Here is a 22,328-nt window from a genome sequence, read left to right as displayed (position 1 = left end):
AAATCAGCGGGGCCACCTGGGCTTGGCATCGAAACTTCATTCATCTCCAGGAATGGATTCCAGTGGAGGGCAAAATCAAATTCTCATTTGCAAGGCAAGAGGAGAGAGAGGGAGAGAAAGAGAAGGGGAGTGAATGCAGGAGGTACCTGGGAACGCTAACCTCTGGGTGAACCCGCCGCATCTGATAGTTTTGCTATTTGTCTGTGACATTGACAGCTCTGGGGGAGATTAGGAGCCACCCTGCCCCAGCTTCCCCACTTTGCATTCTGCCTCTGTGCCTCTTTACAGATGGACCGCTGCACATTTCACTTCGCCTGTTTTTTTCCCCGGGTTTCAACACAGTGCCGCTGCTGCACCAGAGGCAACCGGAGGGAGGGCGGGGTGTAATTATATGCAACGCGACAATAAAACAAAAGCAAATGAGGGGAGAGCTGCATCATAGGGGCTTAAAACAAAACAAAAAAAACACACACACACACACACAAAAAAAAAACGAGAGGATGCAAAAAAAAAAAAAAGAACCGACGACACGGTGTGGCTCTCGGTGGTGGGGGTGAAGCCGGAGAAGAGAGTGATGGATGCCCTTCGGTTAAATACGTCCAAATCCCCCCTTCAAGCCGCTCTCTTCTTGCCAGGCGGCGTGAGTGAGTGTGTGCGAGGGAGAGTGTACAAGATTAATAGTGTAAACAGCGAGGGGAGAGAGAGAGAGAGAGGGAGAGAAAGGCAGCGGGGAGAAAAGAGAGGAAGAAAAGACTATCAGCATCTGCAGCAGCACAGTAGCCCTCGGGGAATAGTGTGAACTTTTGAACCCTGGTGGCGAGCAGTCGCAGCGATGCACAGAGCTCGCGCCTGCCTCGTAATGTGTGTGTGTGCGTCTGTGTGTGTGTGTGTGTGTGTGTGTGTGTGTGCTTCTACAAGAGCACAACACAGAGAGAGAGAGAGACGAAAGGAAAAGGGGAAAGACTGGAGGACATTAACATATTCCTCGCTCCCTAATCGAGCCGCCGCAATCCGAATGTCATGAAATCCATACGCAGATGAATGCAGCGTGAGGAACACGTCTCCGCTTTGGGGGGCGTGATGTTCTGACGGCCGGATACAGTAGAGAAACTCCAAAGAAACTTCTCACACAGCTCTGGGCCCGGAGGAGCGCAGACGGGTCGCAGGTCAAAGGTCACAGGTGACAGGTCGGTCGCGCGAGAGGTCGAGAGTTCAGTGCGTGGGCAGACAGCGTGACCACGGGGGTCGACAAACCTGCGACGAGGTCGCACCCCGAAAAAACACTGTCCAGGTGCAAATGAAGGGGGTGAAATGTGATGAATGCCAGCGAGTTAAATCAGCCGTGTTCCAACATTTTTTGTGTGATTTCTTCCTCCAGAAAAACTCTTTCTCCGTGACTTAATTTGCCTTCTAAACACAGACGACGGGGCCAGTCGGGCACTTTAAACGCTGCTGATTAACCCTCTAATGGAGCGCCCATCCGTCAGCTGGCAACGGGTTGTTTTTGTGTGTGTGTTGTGTTTCTGTCCATCTCACCAGCCAAGAGACCCGGGCATGCACCCTCGAAAGCACTTCACTTTTTTTTTTTTTTTCCCATACGGCTTTTTAAAGCCGCGGCCAAAATGACAAAAATGTAGATTTAATATTCTATTTACCGGGGCGCCGCGTAATAACGTTGTTACTGTGCGTCGGCCTTCTCGTATTCAAATGAGAAATATGCACCGGAGAGAGGCATGAATTCAAATTGGTTATCCTACCGCCGTCTATTGCAAGTAATTGCTTCAGGAAATTGGGTCGGCAGAGTAATCACTGACAGGAGTCACATTCCTGCATTCTTTAAATAGGCTACAACAACACAACGCACCTGCCTTTAATGCCGCTGCTATCCACTGATTAATGACCAGGAATTAATCTGCGACTATTTAAAATCATTCATTAAACATTTAGGTCATTTCTCTGGTGACGGTAACAAACATTCCCTCGTTCTCAATTCTTAAAATGCAAGAAAAAAGCTGCAAATGTTTGTGTCGGGACACAAGCGACGGGATTTAGCTAATTGTGACATTTCTCACTCTATTCAGACATTTTAATGACTGAATGCTGAATTGATTAATCAAAAAAAAACAATTAAAATAATCATTACGTGCAGCTTCCACCTGCTCATACGTCAAATTAAATGATCTCCAAGACGTTGCTGATCAATCTGAAGTGTGAGATAACAAGCGCCGGATTGTTTAGTGACACAAACGCACACAGTCACGTGAGGTTGAGTAAGGCAGAACACAACAACAGCACAGGTTTTGTGAACGCACTCCACGTCCACGCCTGAGCAGAACACACACCGTACCATTAAGCATCATTACGCTCGCGAGGGAGACGCATCAGAGAGCGTCATCTTCGTTCTGCGCCTCCTGGAACGAAGCGGCGCCGCACGGCGCTCCGTCATCTGCAGAGCAGAAACATCCCCGAGCGCCAACCAACAGGACGCCGCCGCTGCGACAACTTGACCCGCAAACAGCGTGACAGGGCTGAAAGCCCACGTCTGCAGCTGTGTCCTGGACGTGTGTGTGTGTCTGTGTGTGTGTGTCTGTGTTTGTGTGATGTGTGTCATTTTCACATTCAGAAGTCTTGATTCCAACCAACAGTGTGTGTGTGTGTTTCTGTCTCTGTCTGTATGTGTGTGTGTTTGTGTGTGTGTCTCTCTCTGTGTGTGTCTCTGTCTGAGTGTGTGTGTGTGTGTGTCTCTCTGTGTGTCTCTGTCTGTGTGTGTGTGTGTGTGTGTCTCTGTCTGTTTGTGTGTGTTTGTGTGTTTTATTTTTACATCTAGAAGTTGTAATTCCAACCCACACAAATTCTACGTATACGCAGAGTGTGAGTGTGTGTGTGTGTGTGTGTGTGTGTGTGTGTGTGTGTGTGTGTGTGTGTGTGTGTGTGTGTGTGTGTGTGTGTGAGAAAGGAGAATACACGCCGGAGGGATATAACATATTTGTTGATGTATGCTAAATGTATTGGAATGGCAATAAGAGAGAGAGAGAGAGAGAGAGAGAGAGAGAGAGAGAGAGAGAGAGAGAGAGAGAGAGAGAGAGAGAGAGAGGTTGGTAAAGGGGCAGACGGGTGGGGTGAGGCAGCGTGCGCGTTCAGGTCACCGGTGCGGTCGGCGGGTGAAACTCAGTTCACATTACCATGCAGACACCCGGGCTAACAATGGAGGCTCCATCTGTTCCCGTCAGCCATTACAAATCTGGTGTCAGCCGGCGCGCCGAAGACAACGGGCCGCCGCATCTAATCAAACGGCGCAGGCTCCTCCTGCGCAGGAAAGCCATCGACTTCACACTCACTCACTCTCTGGTTAGAGGACGGAGAGCAGCGAAAGGCAGGCGAGTCGATTACCACGGATCATACATCCTCACGGCCACAAAGTCCCTTTTGTGTACAGTAGCCTCAAATACAACCACACAATTAAACATGAGAGGTGGAGAGAACTGCATTTACCTTTTTTCTCTTCAAGCCAAATGTTTTTATCTTTATTATATTTAACAAAAGGTGTTTTTTTTGCGTTTAAAAAGGAATAAAAGAAGCTTCTAAATCGTCACCGTGGATGATTGTTCCTCCGGAGGAGGAAAAAAATGTGACTGATTTCATTAAGTGGTCGTGCCATTATTTTCTACAAACACTCCCTCGCCCCATTGAAAAAAAAAAAAAAACACACCGCCCGCCCGGCCGGCGAGGAGCGTGAGCCATTTTCTTTCACCGTGAACAGAGAATGAACTCTGAACTCCGCGTGCCCTTTTTCCCAGCGAGGACATTCACTACACGCTGCGATAAAAATAAAAAAAGACGCGGGAGCTGCGAGGCGAGAATTTGTCGCACGGAATCAAATGTTATGATTATTGATCCGACGATAAAATGTGTTTTTTTGTTGTTGTTGTTTAGCGTTGAGGGGCGTTCAATAGTCAAAGCAAAAAAAGAAGATTCTGGAAGTGCTGCATAATCGGCTATTTCTCACATTTAACGCCGACGACGGCGCGACGCGATGTTAGGAGCTTCAACACAACCATCGCCTCGGCGGTGACAGACACCGTAGTTTTTTTGGGGTTATTGTTATGGCCTTAAGGGAATTATTTTTAAAGCATTTTATTGTTAGATTCTGTTTGTTTCACCCCCTCACAGGAAATCTCGCCTTGTTTATTCTGAAATGAACAATTCAAAAAAATGAATTATCATTGTCTCGCCGTCTTGTCTTCCCACCATCTGCCGTGATTTGTTTACTCTATTTTTTCCCAAAAGTTGCGAAGAAAAGCCGGCAGTTACTCTTCTGCGGGCGGAGGACCGAAGAGTTCATTAAGACGTTTGCAAAAGAGGAGATTTTATTTTTATTTTTTACTACATCCAGCTGGCATTAACGATCTATTTGCTCTTATCGGGATATTCACACATGATTCCAGCTTCACCTCAGGAAAAGAAGATAAAAAGATTTTAAAAAAGAAAGCACAGGGCATAGATGGGCACCTGAGGCAGCCGGGTCAATAAATGCCCACCTGCGGCATGTCACGTCAAGGGCTATTAGCCGGCACATGGAGTCCAAAAAGTCTGAACGGGAGGGGAGGGCAAGTCCAAGACGGGAAGATAGAGAGAAAGATTGATAAAGGGAGAGAGGGATGGAACACACATGGCCCCTCAGGTACAGTGTTGTATTTCAAACCCGGTTGTGAGAGAATAGAGGGGCTCGGGGTCAATCAATCACGGCATTAGCCCGCGGCTACAAAGCCTCCTCCCTGTGTGGCCGGCCTCCCACAGTCCACACGCACACACGGCTCGAGGGGGACGGATCGGCAGCCGAGGATCCGCCACTGGAGGGAGCTCTAAGTCCCCGATCGGGCCTCTGTGAACTCACCACACCTCCACCCCCACTCCACCTCTTTTTTCCTCCAGAATCAGGACAGCCTACCTGCCTCCATCGGCTCCAGGAGGAGGAGGAGTCACTGATGTCACCGGAGCCACGCAGAGAGGTAGGAGGCCAGTGAAAAGGGAGGTGTGTGTGTGTGTGTGTGTGTGGGTGGGTTCACAGATGTGGTCTGCAACAATATACAGCGGGTGGGTTTGACTGTGCTTCCTGTGGCGAGGTGTAGGTGTGCCAGCGAGGACGGCGAAGGGGAGCTTGTTAAAAAACGGCAATTGTTTCGTTTTCTCAGAGGAATAGCGCGGCGTCTCCTGTGACACCCCGCTCCTCCTCCTCCTCCACCTTTTCCTTTGTTGGTGCAGCATTCCCCGCAGTCTTTTTGGCACGTTCACACAGATAATATAGATGTGTGTGATGGTAAAAAATGTCCCTCCGGTGTCTCTAATTTAAGTGGATTGTATGAAATATATATATGTGTGTAATCTAGGTTAACGTGCGCTGCTCAAATTAAATATGGTCTGTTTGATGTTGTGAAGAAAAAGCCATCAGTAGCAGAGAGACACTTAGAATTAGGCCTTTTTTGAGCGCAGATCTCTGCACTGCGCAAACAGCCAAACATCTATCTCTCACACACACACACACACACACACACACATATAGAGGGAATCAGGACTGTTGTTAACTCACAATCAAGGGCTCCATCATCCTGGTAGTCAGAGGCTACTGAGGCGTCGTCCGACTGGGCCGAGCGACCCAGACTGGAACTGCGGTTGTCATCAGAACCGTCTTCGTCCCTAAAGTCCGCTGAACGTGTGTGTGTGAGTGTGTGTTTGTAACGGGAAACACAGACAATATGACACGAAATGAATCATTTGTGCACTTCATTCTATCAGATTATGTAATCAAACATGCAGACAGACATAGACTCGCAGCTGAAACCGCTATGTGACATGAGATTCTGGGTAATATCACTTACATGAGTGTAAGGGGAATTCTTGAGGGTTTCTGTAAAAGAAAAATCGGAATAAACATTTATCAAAATCTTTTGCACTGAATTGCAAAGCTTTCTGTGCTTTCATCCGTCAGAACGCTCAGCTGTAGCGTTGCTTCTTGCACGGAAGACCACAAAACCACAAGTTTTCTATACAAGAGCATGCGTCTCTTATCGTGCAGAGCAGGAAGCTGTTTCCGGAGTAAACTATCACACTCTTCTTGCAATAGTTTCCATTTCTAGGAGGAGGGAGGGGGGGGGGGTGGACTGTTCATCATGTTTGTGAGTGATATCGCATTACAATTTAATCATCCTGATCAAAACAGATTGTTCCATGAGATCTTTAAACACTTTTAACAACAATAAACAGGAAGTCTTGAAGGTGACACCATTAGACGAAATGAGTTCCTTCAAATGTAATTTTGCAAACTGTGTTTAAAGCAATTACAGCAACAATTAGGGTTATTGTGTGGTATTAACAGCAAAAGTTAGATAATGGTTGCCATGAAATTACATTTTCAACACTTGCCTGGCAAAGCTTTCCTAAACCCTGATGTGATGCTGCTTCCGAAGGTGGAATCCTACCTGTCATGGACGACCCTGAAGTTGTTCAGTAACACCTTTCGTGACACTTGGGCTCGTTCACCCAGCGCCTCGTCTTGAAGGATCTCCGAGACAAACAGCTCACAGTCTGAAGACGAACAGAAAACGCTGTAAGAGTGGCATTCATGGCGCGTTCACTTTTTATGATCGAGTTTATAATGTTTGCGAGGGAGAGAAACCTAGTTGTTTAATCAAATTATGCACAAAGATAAAATCATATTATCAGGAGTTGCAGAACACACTTCAATGTGCCCTCAGGTCACTAAATGTCATGACTGTGGAGTGTAAAATTAAAAATAAAAGTGTAAAAGGTTTTTCTCAATGCAGCAAATGGAAACTTACAAAACCTGTGTGGTTAGTGGTTGTTTCTACAACGCTGACTACAATGTGACTAAAATATTTAGGCTATCAATAGTTTAACCTCTACATTGCTTCTTCAAGGCCTCAAAACATAGTCTGCTCTTTGTGTGAATGAAACCCAAAGACAAAGAGAGGTAAGACATTACACTTTCGAATGTCTGTAGAACGGATGAAGCCATGATTATTATTTTCTTTCACTGCGTAGTAAACTGTAAACTTGATCATCGTAATGTACAGTAAGTCATCGTAATGTTACCCAGTAAGGCAAGACCCTAGTTTGTAAAACTGGTCGGCCGACATCACGTATCTGATTCCGTTTCTTTATGTTCTCCCATGTTACACAAATGGACTGACACATGCAAATGTGCTCCCAAAGGCCCCGTTTCCCGGCAGCAGTACATGCAAATGTAGTCAAATACAGTACAGTTTACAGTCCACGTGTTGATAAATACGTGTTTTATGTTCTAGTTTTTGTTTTCGTTGGTGAAACTAGATGTAACAGTGGGTGGGGGATTGTCTGAGCAACAAAATAAACAATAAAAAGAAGGTATTTAGGTTTAGTTTGCTTAACTGACTGTGTTTTCAACTCTACTCCACGAGAATCAAATCATGTGTACATTTTAAATGTAATTTTATTGTAAAAAAGCTCACCTGCTTACAGTTACAATCTTATTTAATCACAGATTAAAGGATGAAACTGTAGCGTTTAAAAAAGGAAAGCATTATCAAGAGTAAAAAATAAAGACATTACCATCCAAAAGCCGCCTAATGTCAAGTGGTATTGTTCCCATCCCTAACTTTCACCCGTCCAACTCCAGACACTTGGGTTTTCTGACTTTTCCCCCTTTTTTTTCGGCCTCTTCAATTTTTAGTTTGTATTCCACAAGGCAGCCTATGTGCACTCGGACTCTGTCATACTGTTACAGCTCCGTGCCAGAGAGAAGAGCCTGGCACAGCCTTGCATCCAACCACCTGTGTGCTCTCGTTCTGGAACCTGACTTCCGTGCATGCATCTAGATTTGCAGAAAATGGGGTGGAGCAGGTGCGCAGATGACAACTTCCTTTTGCACTCTCGTTTCTCAGTCGAGGGCTGATGACAAGGTTTAACTGACAGAGAGAAATCCCCTCTGCCTGACCTACAACAATGCTGTCTAAAAGAAGAGCCTGAGTGATACCTTTAGGTGTGAATACACATATTATGTACAAGCAGGTGTTTGTGGTGAATCAAGAAATGAGCAACTTGAGACACTTCAAAAATATTATGACAACTTTGTCTGCTGCTGAGAGAACATATATAGCGAACTAATATATCCCCGTGTCCACATTTACCATGTCTAGTTACATTTAGAAGTGCTTCAAATTATGCAAATACAATCCCCTCAGTCATACCTTTAACTCTTTATAATCTGGGATCACATGTCCCGTCTGGAGTCCTTGAGCAAGGCAGTGAATCCCTGCCAACAGGCTCCAGATGCGCCGCTCTGCGGCTGATCCTCTACAGCCTGACCTCCCTGCAGAGAAGTGGGAAGACAAAACAGATAATTTCCCCACAGGGATCAATAAAGTACCACATTATATTGAAGAAAAAAAAACACTTGTCAGCAAAATTGGACACCCCTTAGGTGTTTCTTCCAATTGAAAAACAACCTATTTAGATCTTCAAAAGTGCAATATCGAAATATCACTATCTGCAATCAAAAACTGCATCCAGCAGCACAGATGCCACTGAGATGCCTGCATCCCAGAAGCTGGGATAATCATTCAGCATTACTTTTTACAATAAGCAAAAGGGTCATGTTGCTCTTTATGGCTCCAGTACGCTCCCTTTGTGCCCCAAAGTCAGTCCATACAAAGCAGAGGTTTTTGACTGGTTCTCCTGTATGTTTTTATTTTCAGCCTAATAAAAAGAAAGTGGAGAGAGGTTTATACAGAATGTCCCAGTTTTTGTGGTGGAATAAATAGTCTATCTGGGTTTTGAATTAATTATATACAGGAAGTATTGCACCGTTTACTTATACAGCCACAAATACAACATGTCTATTGCAGTAGTGGTCTGAAAGTTGTGGAAATAATGTCTGATAAGGTATTATCATCTCCCTCATATTAGGTAACTGATATATTTATTTCAAGTCGTTATTAAAAGACGGTTTGTAAAGTATTAATTAGCTAAACTACGCTCACCTGTTTGTTTGATAAATGTCCGCCATCTTTGTTCGTCCGTTCCGCACCGCCTCGGTTATTGGACTTCATCCTCGTGGACCAGCTAATCAGCAATGACCGTTGGCACATAAATGTTATATTATAGATATTATTCTTATTTTGTACTCACTGTGTATGTTTCTTGTAGTCTATGTGACTGGCATTAAAACAACGTGTAACAGCTAACCAATTGTAGGTTTAGCTAGTTAACCGCTAACGGTTAGAAGAAATTCGTTAAGCTAGCTAGTTAAGCTAGCTAGTTTACCGTTAACCCACCGGGCCTATGAAGGCGGCCCACCTCACTCCTCTAACGTCATCATTTCAAGGTAAGTTAATATTTACCTCCTGACGTTACAAAAATGTTATAATGACTTTATCTGTGTTCTTTAAAGTGGCTTCACCTAAATGCACACTTGATAAATACGTCTCCTTTCTGCTGCGTTCAAGTACTATATCGTCCCAATCGGCTAATGAAACTGTAATATTGTAAATCACAGTTGTAATTTTCTATTTTATGGTAAATTTACTACTTTTATCTACGACTTCGACATCTTACTGTAAAGTGAGTTCACATTTAACACATGGCGTTACACAAATATTTAAATTAGTTTATGGGTGTTTTAAAAAAAATTGGCTTCACTTTGGCTTTTCTCCTTTCTGCTGCATTCACGGACTCATGTCGTCCCATTCGGCTAATAAAGTTGTAAAATCGTAAATCACACTTTTATATTTTATGTTAAATTGACACTTTTATTGACTCTAGTAAAGACAAAGCCAACTTTAATAATGAAAAATATTTAATTACAAAGTTAAAGATGTGTTTAATACTATTAAATCAATTGAAAACATTGTTTTTTGTTGCAAGTGGATTTTTACAGAAAACAATTGCGTTTCTCCTCGATCTTTCTGCTGCGTTCAAGTACTCCTATTGTTCCAGTCGGCTAATGAAGTTGTAAAATTGTAAATCACAGATGTAACTAGGTTTCTATTTTACGGTAAATCCACTACGTTTTTCTACGACTTCCACATCTTACTGTAAATCACAGGTGTGTTGCGTGCAGGTTCAAACGATGTTTCGCTGAAAATTACAACATAATAAATAACCTGTAATAGAAATTCAACCAAACAGCTGCATCAAAGATAAGAAAATACATCTCCACAGGGATTGGAGTGATGTTTTATCAAAGCTGTACAAGAGTAAAGGATGTAACCACTAAGGCTCAATTACCAAACCAGATAAATAAATAGCACATGTTGTCAAATCGGGTATCAGAAATTCTCATTTTCTCTGTTTTAAATTAGAACAATCACCACTGTAATGGGTCTTTGATTTAAGCTTGAAAACTAATTGGGGCATTTCAGACAACACATGAAGGCAGCATCACTAAATTGGCCCCTCACTATATCTGACAGGGCATGGATGAATGGGTTATATTACCAGTAGAGGGTGAACAGCAATGGGATGTACTGGACTGGGCTTTTATATATACGCGGTTGACATTTTGTGCAGAGGAGGTATTGGTGGTAGTTGTAACACTAATAGAAACAGTGGTGGGTCTGACTATCGCCTTATTGATCCTGTGTTACTGAAACACTACAAGGAAAGCCATCAAGGAACTGAAGCTCAATCAGACACTGCTCACATCGACAGAATACACCGGATACCAGTCAAGGCTAGGCTGAACTAATGTGTATTCAAGCTTGTAAGATAATTATTTCATATCCTGAGCAACACCACACACACGTGCACAACATTAATAGCTATTTCACAGACTAACAGGCCTCAGTATTTTTTGCAGAAATTGGTCCGATTGCAACATCTGAATTGTGCATTTGGATTATTTGCACATTCGGCTTTAAACACATTCTTTAACTGCTAACAATTTTTTTTATTAAGCAATTTTTAGGGTTACAAGTGTGAATTAAATATGTATTCTTTTATTTCTCCTATTATATCTAGTTATCTTGAGGGTTACTTAATTAATAATAATTTAGGATAGGAATATATAAGCATTATGCTCCTGCCTATAGCTTTTCAGTCATATTGTATATTGAATTACAGGCATGACTCATAGTATTATTTGATAATAACTGCACGGAAAAATACTTGAAAAATGTTTTCTAATGATCTTGAAATAGAGTAAAAATGTACCTGGTGTTGTATTTCTACTATTAAATAAAACTGAATTTTTAACACATCTGCTGCAGGAGTAACTGCAGTTTCCTGTATTTAAATAATAATAATTCACTATTTATTTCCCCTGTATTTCGTGTTGACTGCGAGATATTTCATGGTGGTTCTCCTGCGCTGTCGCCTTCCCTACAGGAAGCCGCAGGGTCAGGGCGAGTTGAGTCCCATGTCGGAATTGTCCCCACGTTGACCTGCGCCTGACTGGCCTCCCAGCAAAAAAAAAAGCCCCTGTGAAGGTAAGAGGAACTGGGGGTCCCCTCCCCTGCAAAAAAAAAGGGTTCCCTCCCCCTGACAGCTCCACAGAGCCCCAGCCACCTGCCTGCTGGGTCGGCCCCATATGAAAAGGGAAGCCCTTTGTAATCCGACGGGGATTACACCACCCAACAATGCGCCGCTGAAAGAGCGACAAAAGCCCCGTATCAAACGCAGCTGAGGGGGAGCGAGGCTATGATCTCCCGCTATACTACCAACACCGACTCCTCCGCCACCTCTCATCTCCCCAAGAGGCTCTTCACCCCCCCACCTCCACCCCCCTCCGCCTTTAGCATTCGCTGCCTCTGTCCTTCCTTTCTGCCCTCTCATCTTCAGGATCTGGCCTTTTATCAGCGCATTCCTTTTCATTTGCATTGCGGTGTGGGGAGGGACACCGGGTGCCTCTGATCTGATATAGAGCCGGGACAGAGAGTCAGGAGGATCCTCGGGGCATGAAGGGTGTGTGTGTGTGTCCTGTCCTACAAAACACACACACACCACATTGCATTCTCAAGATAGGCAGCAACTCTTTGGCAGTCCAGAGGGACAAACAGTGAAGCGCCCGCGCCGGTCTTTCAGGCTCTCGTCTGTCTTTTATCTTTATTATAGAAAGAAAAAAAAAGGAAGTGATGTGATTGAGGGCCACGAATGAGGAATTTGCATCCGAGATTTTGTCAAATTGTGTAAAGATTTACGCTGCAGGTTATAGACTATTCCCCATTTGTTGGCATGAATCACTCGGTGAGAATAGGTGTCACCTTATCCGACGGCAAATATCTCAAGTCGGTGGCGGCTCTAATGTAAACATGTCACAGCAGATTCAAACCCTTGATACAGAAGAGAAAGAAAGAAGGTGCTTGGCCTGATTCCTGATTCTTAAGGGTCCATTGCGAATGTTTGTGTTGCTCGAGGAGATAAAAAGAGGTAGTTTACTTTTCGGATTTCCTCAGTATCATTGTATTCCCAACCCACCCATTGCTCAAACATGTGTCGGTGTAAGGGGAGGGGGGAGGAGGAGGGAGGGGGTGTTGGGGGGGTTTTGGCGGCAGAGAAGTGAAAGAAAAAAGTGCTGATAGATTGAGGACACGAAAGACAGAGGGAGCAAATGTATTGCGCTAAATCTACAACCTTCAGCGAGCCACATATTGACTGACTGGGGGAAAGGGGTTACCTCAGCCTCAGATCAATGTGAGCCCGGAGAGCATCGAATAGAGAAAAATCATTCAAATTGTATTATGTCAGGATGTATGAGCCATTTCAAAATATTAATTTGGCATTATTTGAGGTGTCTGTTAAAGGAGGGGAGAGCGGTTACAGCTCGCGGTGCGTCGACTCGACTGAGCGATCGCACGCCTCTATTACGCGTGATGTATGAATGCGGGAGAGGGAGCGATTCTTCATTTACCGAGACGTTGTTTCCCCCCCCCCAGAGGCGGTTGTTAAAGAAGAATCTGTGAATTATCCACCCTGGAACAACTGGCCGAGATGGGGAGAAGGGAGGGAAAAGGGGGGAAGCGCGGCACTATTGATATCAGAAGGGATAGAGAGGACTGGAAGGACGCCAGCAGAGTGCGTCTGATCCTGCACGCGGCCGCCGCTCCCTCGGTCCAGTTAATTGGAATACAAAGCAGAGCGGGGTCGATGAGAGAGTGGTGAGGACGAGGAGGTGGAGGAAGGTGGGTGGGGTAGCTGCTGTCTGTCTCCAGCGATGCTCAACCTTCACTGCTCACTGGGAATTGACTCTGGGGGGGGGGGGGAACCAGCGAGCGAGACCGACACACTGTCACCGGTAAAATGAACTGTCACCTTGCATTTCTCAGCCTCCTGGCGGGCATCGAATTGGCCGCTTTGAACCATGTGACGTGACACTGATTGAGTTCTGGTTTCCCCCACACACACACACACACACACACACACACACACACACCCCTCTCTCTCCTGGGCGCTAAAGGCAGAAGCCGGTTTAATTCCGAGCATTTACAGCCTTCTCCGTGCAAAACCGTCCAGGAGGCAGCAGGGTTGAGGGTGCCAAACCTTTCATGGTGTGCCCTTCTTCTTCTTCTTCCTCCTCCTCCTCGCCGCCCCTCATTATTTCATGGCGCCGCTTCGTTACGCCGCCTCTCGGCTAAGTCTTGTTTTTCTTTTTGCCGTATAGTCACGGCGGGACTGACGGGAGGAGGAGAACTATTAGGGGTAGCCATTTGGATCCTGGAGGCAATCCCAGGGAGTATTAAGACGTTAACCCTGGCCAAGTCACTTGTCTCTCTCAGTTACTATGCTGATGGAGAGGGGGAAAAGGAGGATGGAGGGGCACGGGGGGGGCTTCAGGTCGGCCGGCGCTTCCAGATCCAATAGAGCCTAACTCGGATGGGGGATGGTTGTCAAGAACCTCCCAGCCTCGGCTCAAAGGAGCCTCAGTGCCGTAACAAAGGAAGGCAGAGCGCGGTCATAACTCGGCTGCATTTCCCTTCACTGAGATTCAACTGTTCAATCATATATTGATAAATATCTAGAGAGTAAAAGACAGCTCATCATTTTTTCCGTTGCTTTTAATTGTCAACACTTTGTCGCCCGCTAAAGAAAAGTATATTTTACATTAAAATGAATAATAATATCAAGCATGTGTGATGTCTGTTTGACCTTTTTAACCCGTTGACGTTAGCAACCTGAATAATGTCGTATCGATGGGTTGAAGAGTCTCTTGTACCTTCTTAAAAACACAATAAATGTCAGATTTCTTGATTTTAATTGGACTGTTCTTACTTTTGTAATAACTCAAGTTGTCTTTAAGTTAACATGTGACTAAACATGTGCTGCTTTTAATCACTGAAACACCGTATTGCCAAACATGAAACGATCCGCTTTAGTTAGGCGCTTTATTTCCTCGCCTGTTTCTCATAAATACTGCACGTGTTGTACTTTTACCTCTTTGCTTTTTTCTATTTTAAATTACATATATTCGTATTTTTGATCAAATTTGGGTTCGAGGTGTTTTTCACTCTTTTCCATTTTTTTTTTTTTTTTGTAGAAACCGAGCGATTTAAGGGAGGAAAGACTCTTCAAACCTAATCGATGAAGAAGATAATCTTTAGTTGAAAGCCATTAAATTCCTCTCTCTCTCTGTCTTGATAATAAAACAACAGGGACGATGATGGAAACATGACTTTATCGCTCTGTTGCTGAAAACATCTCACAAAACACTGCTCTGTGGACCAAAGAATCTCCTGCATGCGTGACAGATAAGCTGTGTTTGATAACTGGCAATAAAAGTGACTCCCCTGTTGTATGTCTCAGATGACCCTCCCCCCCGTTATCCCATGAATACTGTAACTAGTTCCCCTTTGAAGCCGCGGGACCCTGCGGAGTGACATGCGACAGAGGAACTGGTAGAGAACCAAGGAAGTGAGCATGGCAATAGACTTGTAAAAGAGCCCGCAACAACTGCCAGCAGCATGGGGTGCAAACAGCACCGAGGTTGACCTCCAACGCAGTGCGGAGGGAGGCGGGGCTCCCGGCTGAAGATGCACAGGACATGTGCGCAGGAAGAGGAGGGCCGCCGGTGTATTAATAGAGCTCGCGTTTGTGCCGTCGGGCGGTCGCCGCCGCGGAGCTTTTTCATTGTTTTTAGCCGTCGTGAACGATCTTCCCGCTTGTCCCTCAGTGTTCATTAACCATCCGCTCTCCTCTCCTCTCCTTGCCCTACATTCAGAGCTGAATCCGAAGGTGAAAAACATCCTCCCTCCTCCTCCTCTTCTTCTTCTTCCCCCCACGCTGAACATCTGTCTCCGCGGCGGCGTTGGCTGCAGCGTCGGCTCTGACACCTCCAGATGGAGAGCCCGCTGGGAGCGCTGAGGTATTACCTCCAGAGATGGCAGGGATCACACCTCTGGAGTGAAGTCCCACGCTTGTTTTCTGCACCGTCCCCTCTTTTCTTTCCTGTCTCTGTTGTTGGATCTGTCACTTTTCACCTTATGGACCGTCAGCTCCGCGGTCCTGTGGCCCTCGTGACTCTTCTGAAAGCTTTTTTGTCTTCTAACGAAAAGGCAAACCTCTCAAACCCCTTTTTTCTTTTCTAATTTACAGTAATGGGCCGTGTGGTATTTCAACTGTAACTTCTATTAGTGGGACTGTATTCATTTTTAATACAGTTGTAGGGAAACTGTGTGCAGAAACATTTCAAATGATTGCTTATCTCCATTTCCTGGAAACACGCCCTGAACCTCCAGAGCTGTTTTACGGTGCATAAAGCGGAACGTTGACTAAATGGCATTTCATCTTTTTCGACTCTAAATATTAAAAGTGTAACTTTACCTCCAGGTCTGAGTCTAACGAACGAACTCAGATGTGTGAGGAGATCTCTTGGCCTCTTAGGATTAAAAGGCGTTAACGTTTTTATTTTATATAAATCTTGCGACATCCCAAATGGGTCGTCGGCACCGGATCACGGCTGATTTAAAGCGTAGACTGAGGCCTTTTCAACTCACAAAAATACATTTTCTTATATATTTTGTAAGTCAAATTTGTCTTCCTCGCAGCCCGGTCGTGTTTAGTTTGTCGTTTTAAACGCGCGGCGCCTCTCTGAAGGAAATACCTGCAGAAATCTCAAGTGCGAGAGGCCCGAGAGTCGACTTCTCCGAGCCACTCTGGTGTCTCTCTTTGACAGATTGACTCTGCATTCATTTGTGCCTGAACTCTGTGTGAACCGCCGCTTTAGGGAAGAAGGAAAAAAAAAAAGAAAAGGGCACCAACAGGCCGGTGCTGCCGGGGCAGAAACTGTGTGTGCAAACCTCACACCCAGTGCAAATATTGGATCTGCTGCCCCCTCTTCACCCATCACAAGGAGACCAGGTGGTCCAGTCCGGCAAACGTTGATCCTGAGCACTTCAATGTGGAATCACTGCCTGGCTTTTTAAAAAAAAAAGAAAATGTGTGGTGGTTTAATTAAATGTTTCACTGAAATGATGTAAAGAAATACAAGTGGATGTCAGAGCAACCCGTGTCAGCTGTGTGTCCCGAGCAGAATTTGGGTAACAAATCAAGGGTGAGACCCGGCTCCCTGCAGTTTGTTGTCATGTTTAGATGTTTAGAGCCCCCGGAGGTATTCTGGAGGTGAAAAGGTCACCGGGAACCACCCCATGTGTTGTGAAAGATGCCTCTTGTCACATTATGCAAGAGGGGGAGGGGAGAGAAGAGAAACTATTAATGGAAGAAGTTTGTGATGCCATTCAAAAACATTCATATTTAGAACAATTTATTATTTACAAATATTTATATTAAAAAACACACAAATGGGAGGAAACTCATCAAATTCTGTAAAATAAAGTTTGATTTGGTTTAAATGAGTTTAAACATTTTAAAACAGCAAATGCAGCAATTTCTTTTCTTTTGATGAACTTTATTCATGCTAGAAAATTTAAAAAAAAACCCAAGCAGTTGTTTTTAAATTACCCTGTAAATAAATAGTGCAAACAATGACACTGATACTTCAGTGCAACACAAAACACACGAGAGGCCAGAACGGATGAAAAGACTTTTCTTTCCTTTTTGAAGTTCCATAGAATCCAGTTCTGCATTAATCATTGCACACAAACATGTTTACTTCACGAAGTCTCAGATGTTTCCTGAAGAGACTGAAGCGGAGACGTGCACCTCCGCTCAGGCCCTCAGTCATATTGTTTTTTAATCAGAAGTCACATCACGGCCTCACAAGTCTTTCCCTTCTCCCTTTGGAGAGCTGTCTGGCGCGGGGAGTTTCTCCACCGCTTTGACCAGAGGAACGCAGGCCGACTTGTCGCGTTTCTTCTGCTTCATCCTGCGGTTCTGGAACCAGATCTTCACCTGCGTCTCGTTGAGCTCCAGACTGGAGGCGACCTCCACCCTCCTGCCCCGCGTCAGGTACTTGTTGAAGTGGAACTCCTTCTCCAGCTCGGTCAGCTGCTTGGTGGTGAAGTTGGTGCGGATCACGTTGTGCGGGCCGGGAATCCCGAACTCCGACATGACGGCTGTGGAAAGAGAGATGGATGGATGATGGAGAGAGAAAAGATGAACGTCATGGAGCTGGAGCATGGCCTTAATGTGTGGATGAAATGAAGTGAATAGAACTGCATTAGTTGCCAAATAAACACGTTTCTGGTACATTTTGGTCATCTATAAATCTAGTGAGTTTCGCTTTTACGCACAGTTTACGCATGCGTCGATGGCGTCTGACAAACCTGTTTTCGGTGGGTTCCTCTTCACCTTCATCCAGTCGAAGGTCTTGGAGGTGTCCTCCACTTGCTCCAAGTCTTTCTCCTTGCTCTGGAGCGGCATCCTCGCGTACACACTCTCTGGGTACTCCTGCTGCCTCTGGTCCGCGCTCCCAAAGTGTACGAACTGGCTGCTGCTGCCCGCCGCGGCGCCGGGCCCGCAGCTGTCCCCGGCGTACGGAGGAGCCATGTTGGATCCCACGGGTGAGACCTGCGCGTGCATGAAGCTCCGGTCCTGCTCGGGCGCGAGCCCGTACTGGTGGTGTCCGTACTCCAGCGGGGACGACGCGAACATGGAGCTCCCCGGCGCCGCGAACTGCAGATCCAGGCTGACGTGCGTCTGGTGGTGCAGCGGGAGGCTCGCGCTCTGGTGCGGCGCGGGAGTGGCGGCCGGCGCGTAACTCTCACTTGTTGCGCACGAGTTGGACGACACGTATCCGTGGTTCAGAGTGTGGTATCCGGCCTTGGCACTGAACATGTTCGCTCCCCGGTTGCACACGGGGTAGTCCAAGTAGGAGTTCATCCCGAACGCGAGGCCTCTTGGTTGTTTTGTTCGCGCGCTGATCAAGACCCAGCAGTCATTAATCGGTGTCTCCCTTCGCCCCTAACCTTCTAGGTAGTATGTCAAAGCTGTAAAACTGCCTTCCGCCCCTCATATCACCTTCCTGACACACCACGTGACCCGCCAAACGCCAATGGCGAAGGTCCCGCAGCACTCTGTCAAGTCTGCGGGCTCGTCCATCACGCGGCGTCATTTACATGACAAACACTTCAGTCACAGCCGCTCATCCATCTGATAAGAACACAAACATCAGGACGCAGAGTACCAGGGCTCCACATGCCAAACTGTTTCAATAACGACGATGTATAATAATTATTATTATTATTATTATAATGTGGATCTATGTTGTGATAGTGAGGGCAAAAAACAGGGTTGTTGTCTTGAAGATGACAAAAGTCACTAAATAGTCATTATTTATTTAACCAAACAAAATGCCACTAAAGGCATCCACAAGTAATAATACAATAAAACAATCTTATTTGTAATATATTGCCTAGCTCATAGCTGATATTTGTATGTTCTGTTAACTTAATTTAACTTCGACTTAAAGTTTGAGAAGGAAAGCGCTCACATTTCAAATACAACTCTCTGTAAATGTCTCTAGTTTGGTGCTGAACATGTGTTGCGCCTCTCAGAGTCCCGCACACAGACTCAGAGTCCCGCAGCCTCCGCAGACCAGTGATCCATCACGCGCTCTTTCTCCAGATTGGCAGTTTGTGGCCACTTCATCCAGAACCAGAACAAAAGACACATTGAGGCCTCTGCTGCTTTTTTTTTTTTTTTTTTAAACGACGCCGAGACTTCAACGTAATATCTTCCCCCACAAAACCTCTCACGGCCTGAACTCTCTCTCCCTGAAGGACTCCGTGATGAAGTCAGAGTTAATGTGATGTTGTAGACTTCAAGTGCTAGTTAAGCTGGAACAAAAAGTCCACATTTATTCCGGCTTGGTAGCTGCTTTACACCTCGTGTTGTCTTCTGTTTCTTTGTACTGTGTTTTACTGGGGAAATATCAACATTGCGTTTATTTATGGAGCTGAAATATCAATTAATTCTATACCCACATGAGGCCCATGCATCCAAGTGAACACGACAATGTGTATAAAACTAAAAAACGTGTGTAAACACAAACAAATACAATCTGAGACTAATATCTCGATGTCAATAAATACTCTGAACACGTGCATGGAGACAAAGCTTCTCCTGTGTGTCGGAGGGGAAGTTATTTCGTGGAGGAATTCGCGTGTTTCTGCTACAGATGAGTCAGTTTTGGAGCCTGCATGATTCTGTCCTGCGCGCAGCTCGGTGGGCAATAAGAGCCGTGGAGAGCCGCGCGGGGGTCGCACAGCGCGGTGAACTGCGGGTCGAGCTCGTGCGTGAAGCCTGCGGAGGGATACTTTGAGTATTCTGCCGGCTGGGACTGATGGTGCTGCTGCTGGGGCTTGAGAGGAGGGGAGGCCGGCTGGAAACCTCCACCCAGATGCACGTAGCCCAGGCTCGACAGAGTGGGGCTGTCCGAGGCGGAGGGGGAGGAGGACGGGGGAGAGGAGGAGGAGGTGGTGGTGGTGGTGGTGGGGGGGTGCAGGCCCCCCCTCTCGTCCTTCTTCTGCTTCATCCTCCGGTTCTGGAACCAGATCTTGATCTGCCTCTCGTGGAGGCCGAGCAGGCCGGCCATCTCCACGCGCCGCTGCCGGCACAGGTAGCGGCTGAAGTGGAACTCCTTCTCCAGCTCCACCAGTTGCGCGCTCGTGTACGCGGTGCGCGTCCTCTTGGAGGCCGGGCTCGCGCCCGACGGGCACTTCTCGCAGTCTGCGAGAGAGGAGGGGGGGAGAGAGGGGAGGTTTGAGCAGCTCGTTAACGAGCGAGTGAGAGGAGGCGCGTGACGGGACCTTAAAACAGTATTTATGACGTCATGATCACGGTCGCGTCTCCGCTGAGTCTCAACCTTGTGCAATGTGTGTAAATAAAGGTGAAAGTGAGACGTAAATAAACAACATGGCGAGAGAGCAAATGAACTGAAGGAAAACAAGAGCACGGAGGTGTTTGCTCAAAGGGTTCATGACGTCACGCACAGACTGCGGGATGTGAGAGAATGGTGACCAGGTTTTAAAAATGGCGGCCAGGATCTCAGCTGCTGGATTCTGCTAAAGTGGTAAATTATAAGTTAATATGGTCTGGACAGACATGTTGTTGCTTAAATGAAGATTTAAAGGTGCAGATTGTAAACATGCCTTGTATAATTTCAAATGATGATAAATGGATTTAAAGAGACAGATTATTTCCTTACATTATTGCCTTACACATTATATATAGTTAAATGAGTTTTTACTCTGATCAAATGAAACAAATAGTTTTGAATGTAGTTTTTTTGGTCGACTTTTTTGTCATAACTTTTTTTTTTCTCAAAAAGTCATGACAAAAAAGTGACTTTTGTTATTTTTTTGTTACTTTTTTCTTATAACAAAAAAGTCATGACAAAAAAAAAACTTGAAAAAAGTATTGGTCGACTTTTTGTTGTGACTTTTTTTTGTTATACATTTTTTTCCAATGACAAAAAAATGTAGAAAAAAAGTGACTTTTTTTTGTCATAACTTTTTTTCTCATACTTTTTTTTTCTCATACTTTTTTTTCTCATACTTTTTTCTTATAACAAAAAAGTCATGACAAAGTCGACCAAAAAAATACATGAATTATATGAAGTTAAAGGTGAAAAAAAAATTTAAAACTATACTTTTTTTTGTCAAGACTTTTTTAAATACTTTTTGTCATGACTTATACATTTTTCTTATAACAAAAAGTCACACATGAATATATATGAAATATAAATAAAGTAGAAAAAAAGTCATGACAAAAGTCGACCAAAACAAAATAGATGAACATATATGAAATATAAATATATGAAGTGAAAAAGATTTTAATTTTTTTTTTTTTGTCATTACTTTTTTGTGTGGCCGAAAAGGGCTCCCGCGGTCTAAATGTATTTTTTATTTGCTTGTCTTTGTTTCGAAAGCCATCTAATTAAATGACATTGTTATATATTTCTATTCTCAAAGCCTCCTGCTGCCTCTTCATTAAAAGCTGCTGACGGCTGAAGCAGAAACTAAACTTCTCTCCATCAGAGGCTCGTTAGAGGGACGAGGGGCCTCGTGACGTCATACAGACCTGCGACCCTCCTGCCGGGCTTCTGGCTCTCGGGCCTGGACTCCTTCATCCAGGGGAAAATCTTCTTGCTCGTCGGGCCTCTGGAGCTCTGCTGCTGCTTTGACCTCCGGGGGAGCGCGCCGCAGACATCCTGCAGAGACTCGCCACCACCGAAGAAGAAGAAGCAGTCCTGATGGTCGTGGTGGTCCTGATGGCGCTGGAGGTCCCGCGCAGCACCGGTTCTCTGCATCTCCCTCTTCCTCCTCCACCCTCCTCCTCCCCTTTGACCTTCTGACGCAGCGCTGGCAGCCAAATGTCACATGGCGGGTTTCCAGAGAGCCCCGCAGCTTCTGGCCTGCAGGATCCAGCGAAGGGGAAGAAACGGGGGAGAGAAAGGGAGTCAGAATCAGGGAGGAGACCACATGATCCATCTTATCAACTCAATAGTGCGCTGACGGGAACATAGAGGCTGTCCGCGGGCCTGACGGGCAGCGGGGACGCGAGGGAACGAACCAGAGGAAGATTTCAAATCAAATAAATGAACAATGAGTGTTGGCCTCGTTGTTGTTTTCCATTCAGAGTTGAAACAAACCCCCCAAAAATATGATGAAACGAGGTTTATTTCTTAGGATTTGTGTCTTTGTCTTTAAAAAACAAAAGAATACGAAGAGACAAATGGAGAAACAGCAACACTAATTACACACAAACACACACACAGGCCCATGAATGCAAAATACATTAAATATAATTGTAAAAAAAAGTAAAGACATTGTGTTTTCGTTGTTTACTGAAATCACATTAATGGGAAGCATTAAGGCCGCGGCTGCTCGTCAATAACAGCCTGGTGTCACGTAATGGATGCTCTCATGTCTGCAGCATCTCAG

General features: G+C 45.3%; 3 protein-coding genes and 1 long non-coding RNA gene across 5 annotated transcripts in view; 1 reads left to right on the top strand and 3 right to left on the bottom strand.

The window, feature by feature from the left end:
• skap1 (src kinase associated phosphoprotein 1) overlaps positions 1-7,821 on the bottom strand; it is a 31,791-nt gene extending 23,970 nt beyond the window's left edge. For both annotated transcript variants that reach the window (XM_068583645.1, XM_068583644.1), the window contains exons 1-4: positions 7,606-7,821; positions 6,477-6,582; positions 5,877-5,905; positions 5,588-5,704 (exon numbers count right to left, since the gene is read on the bottom strand). In XM_068583645.1, the coding sequence (XP_068439746.1) occupies positions 5,588-5,704; positions 5,877-5,905; positions 6,477-6,582; positions 7,606-7,645 (292 nt within the window). In that variant the 5' untranslated portion in view covers positions 7,646-7,821. The remainder of the gene's footprint in view (positions 1-5,587; positions 5,705-5,876; positions 5,906-6,476; positions 6,583-7,605) is intronic.
• A 1,395-nt stretch (positions 7,822-9,216) lies between these two features.
• On the top strand, positions 9,217-15,427 carry LOC137789832 (uncharacterized). Its single transcript, XR_011077855.1, has 3 exons — positions 9,217-9,379; positions 11,380-11,480; positions 15,206-15,427. It is a non-coding gene; the product is annotated as an uncharacterized lncRNA (long non-coding RNA).
• Positions 15,428-16,950: 1,523 nt separating this feature from the next.
• Positions 16,951-18,588, bottom strand: hoxb1b (homeobox B1b). The gene is made up of 2 exons (XM_068583646.1): positions 17,709-18,588; positions 16,951-17,498 (listed from the first exon to the last, which is right to left on the bottom strand). The coding sequence occupies exons 1-2, from the start codon at positions 18,262-18,264 to the stop codon at positions 17,200-17,202; spliced, it is 855 nt and encodes a 284-aa protein (XP_068439747.1). The 5' UTR covers positions 18,265-18,588; the 3' UTR covers positions 16,951-17,199.
• Positions 18,589-19,555: 967 nt separating this feature from the next.
• On the bottom strand, positions 19,556-21,694 carry LOC137789682 (homeobox protein Hox-D3-like). Its single transcript, XM_068583436.1, has 2 exons — positions 21,466-21,694; positions 19,556-20,112 (listed from the first exon to the last, which is right to left on the bottom strand). Exons 1-2 carry the CDS (start codon positions 21,692-21,694, stop codon positions 19,556-19,558), a joined length of 786 nt encoding a protein of 261 aa, XP_068439537.1.
• Positions 21,695-22,328: the final 634 nt, after the last annotated feature.

Source organism: Clinocottus analis, unplaced genomic scaffold (assembly GCF_023055335.1).
Source record: "Clinocottus analis isolate CAN_PGR_092001 unplaced genomic scaffold, fCliAna1.0.p SCAF_19, whole genome shotgun sequence".
NCBI lineage: Eukaryota > Metazoa > Chordata > Actinopteri > Perciformes > Cottidae > Clinocottus > Clinocottus analis.
Note: the sequence above shows the minus strand (reverse complement) of the source record. Positions and strands in the feature narration are given on the sequence as shown.

Excerpts from the sequence above, each read along its gene's own strand:
- hoxb1b (XM_068583646.1), bottom strand. The coding sequence starts at position 18,264 with ATGAACTCCTACTTGGACTACCCCGTGTGCAACCGGGGAGCGAACATG. Across the intron at positions 17,499-17,708 it reads GAGGAACCCACCGAAAACAG|CCGTCATGTCGGAGTTCGGG; the intron begins GTTTGTCAGACG and ends CTCTTTCCACAG.
- LOC137789682 (XM_068583436.1), bottom strand. The coding sequence starts at position 21,694 with ATGCAGAGAACCGGTGCTGCGCGGGACCTCCAGCGCCATCAGGACCAC. Across the intron at positions 20,113-21,465 it reads GCCCGGCAGGAGGGTCGCAG|ACTGCGAGAAGTGCCCGTCG; the intron begins GTCTGTATGACG and ends CCTCTCTCGCAG.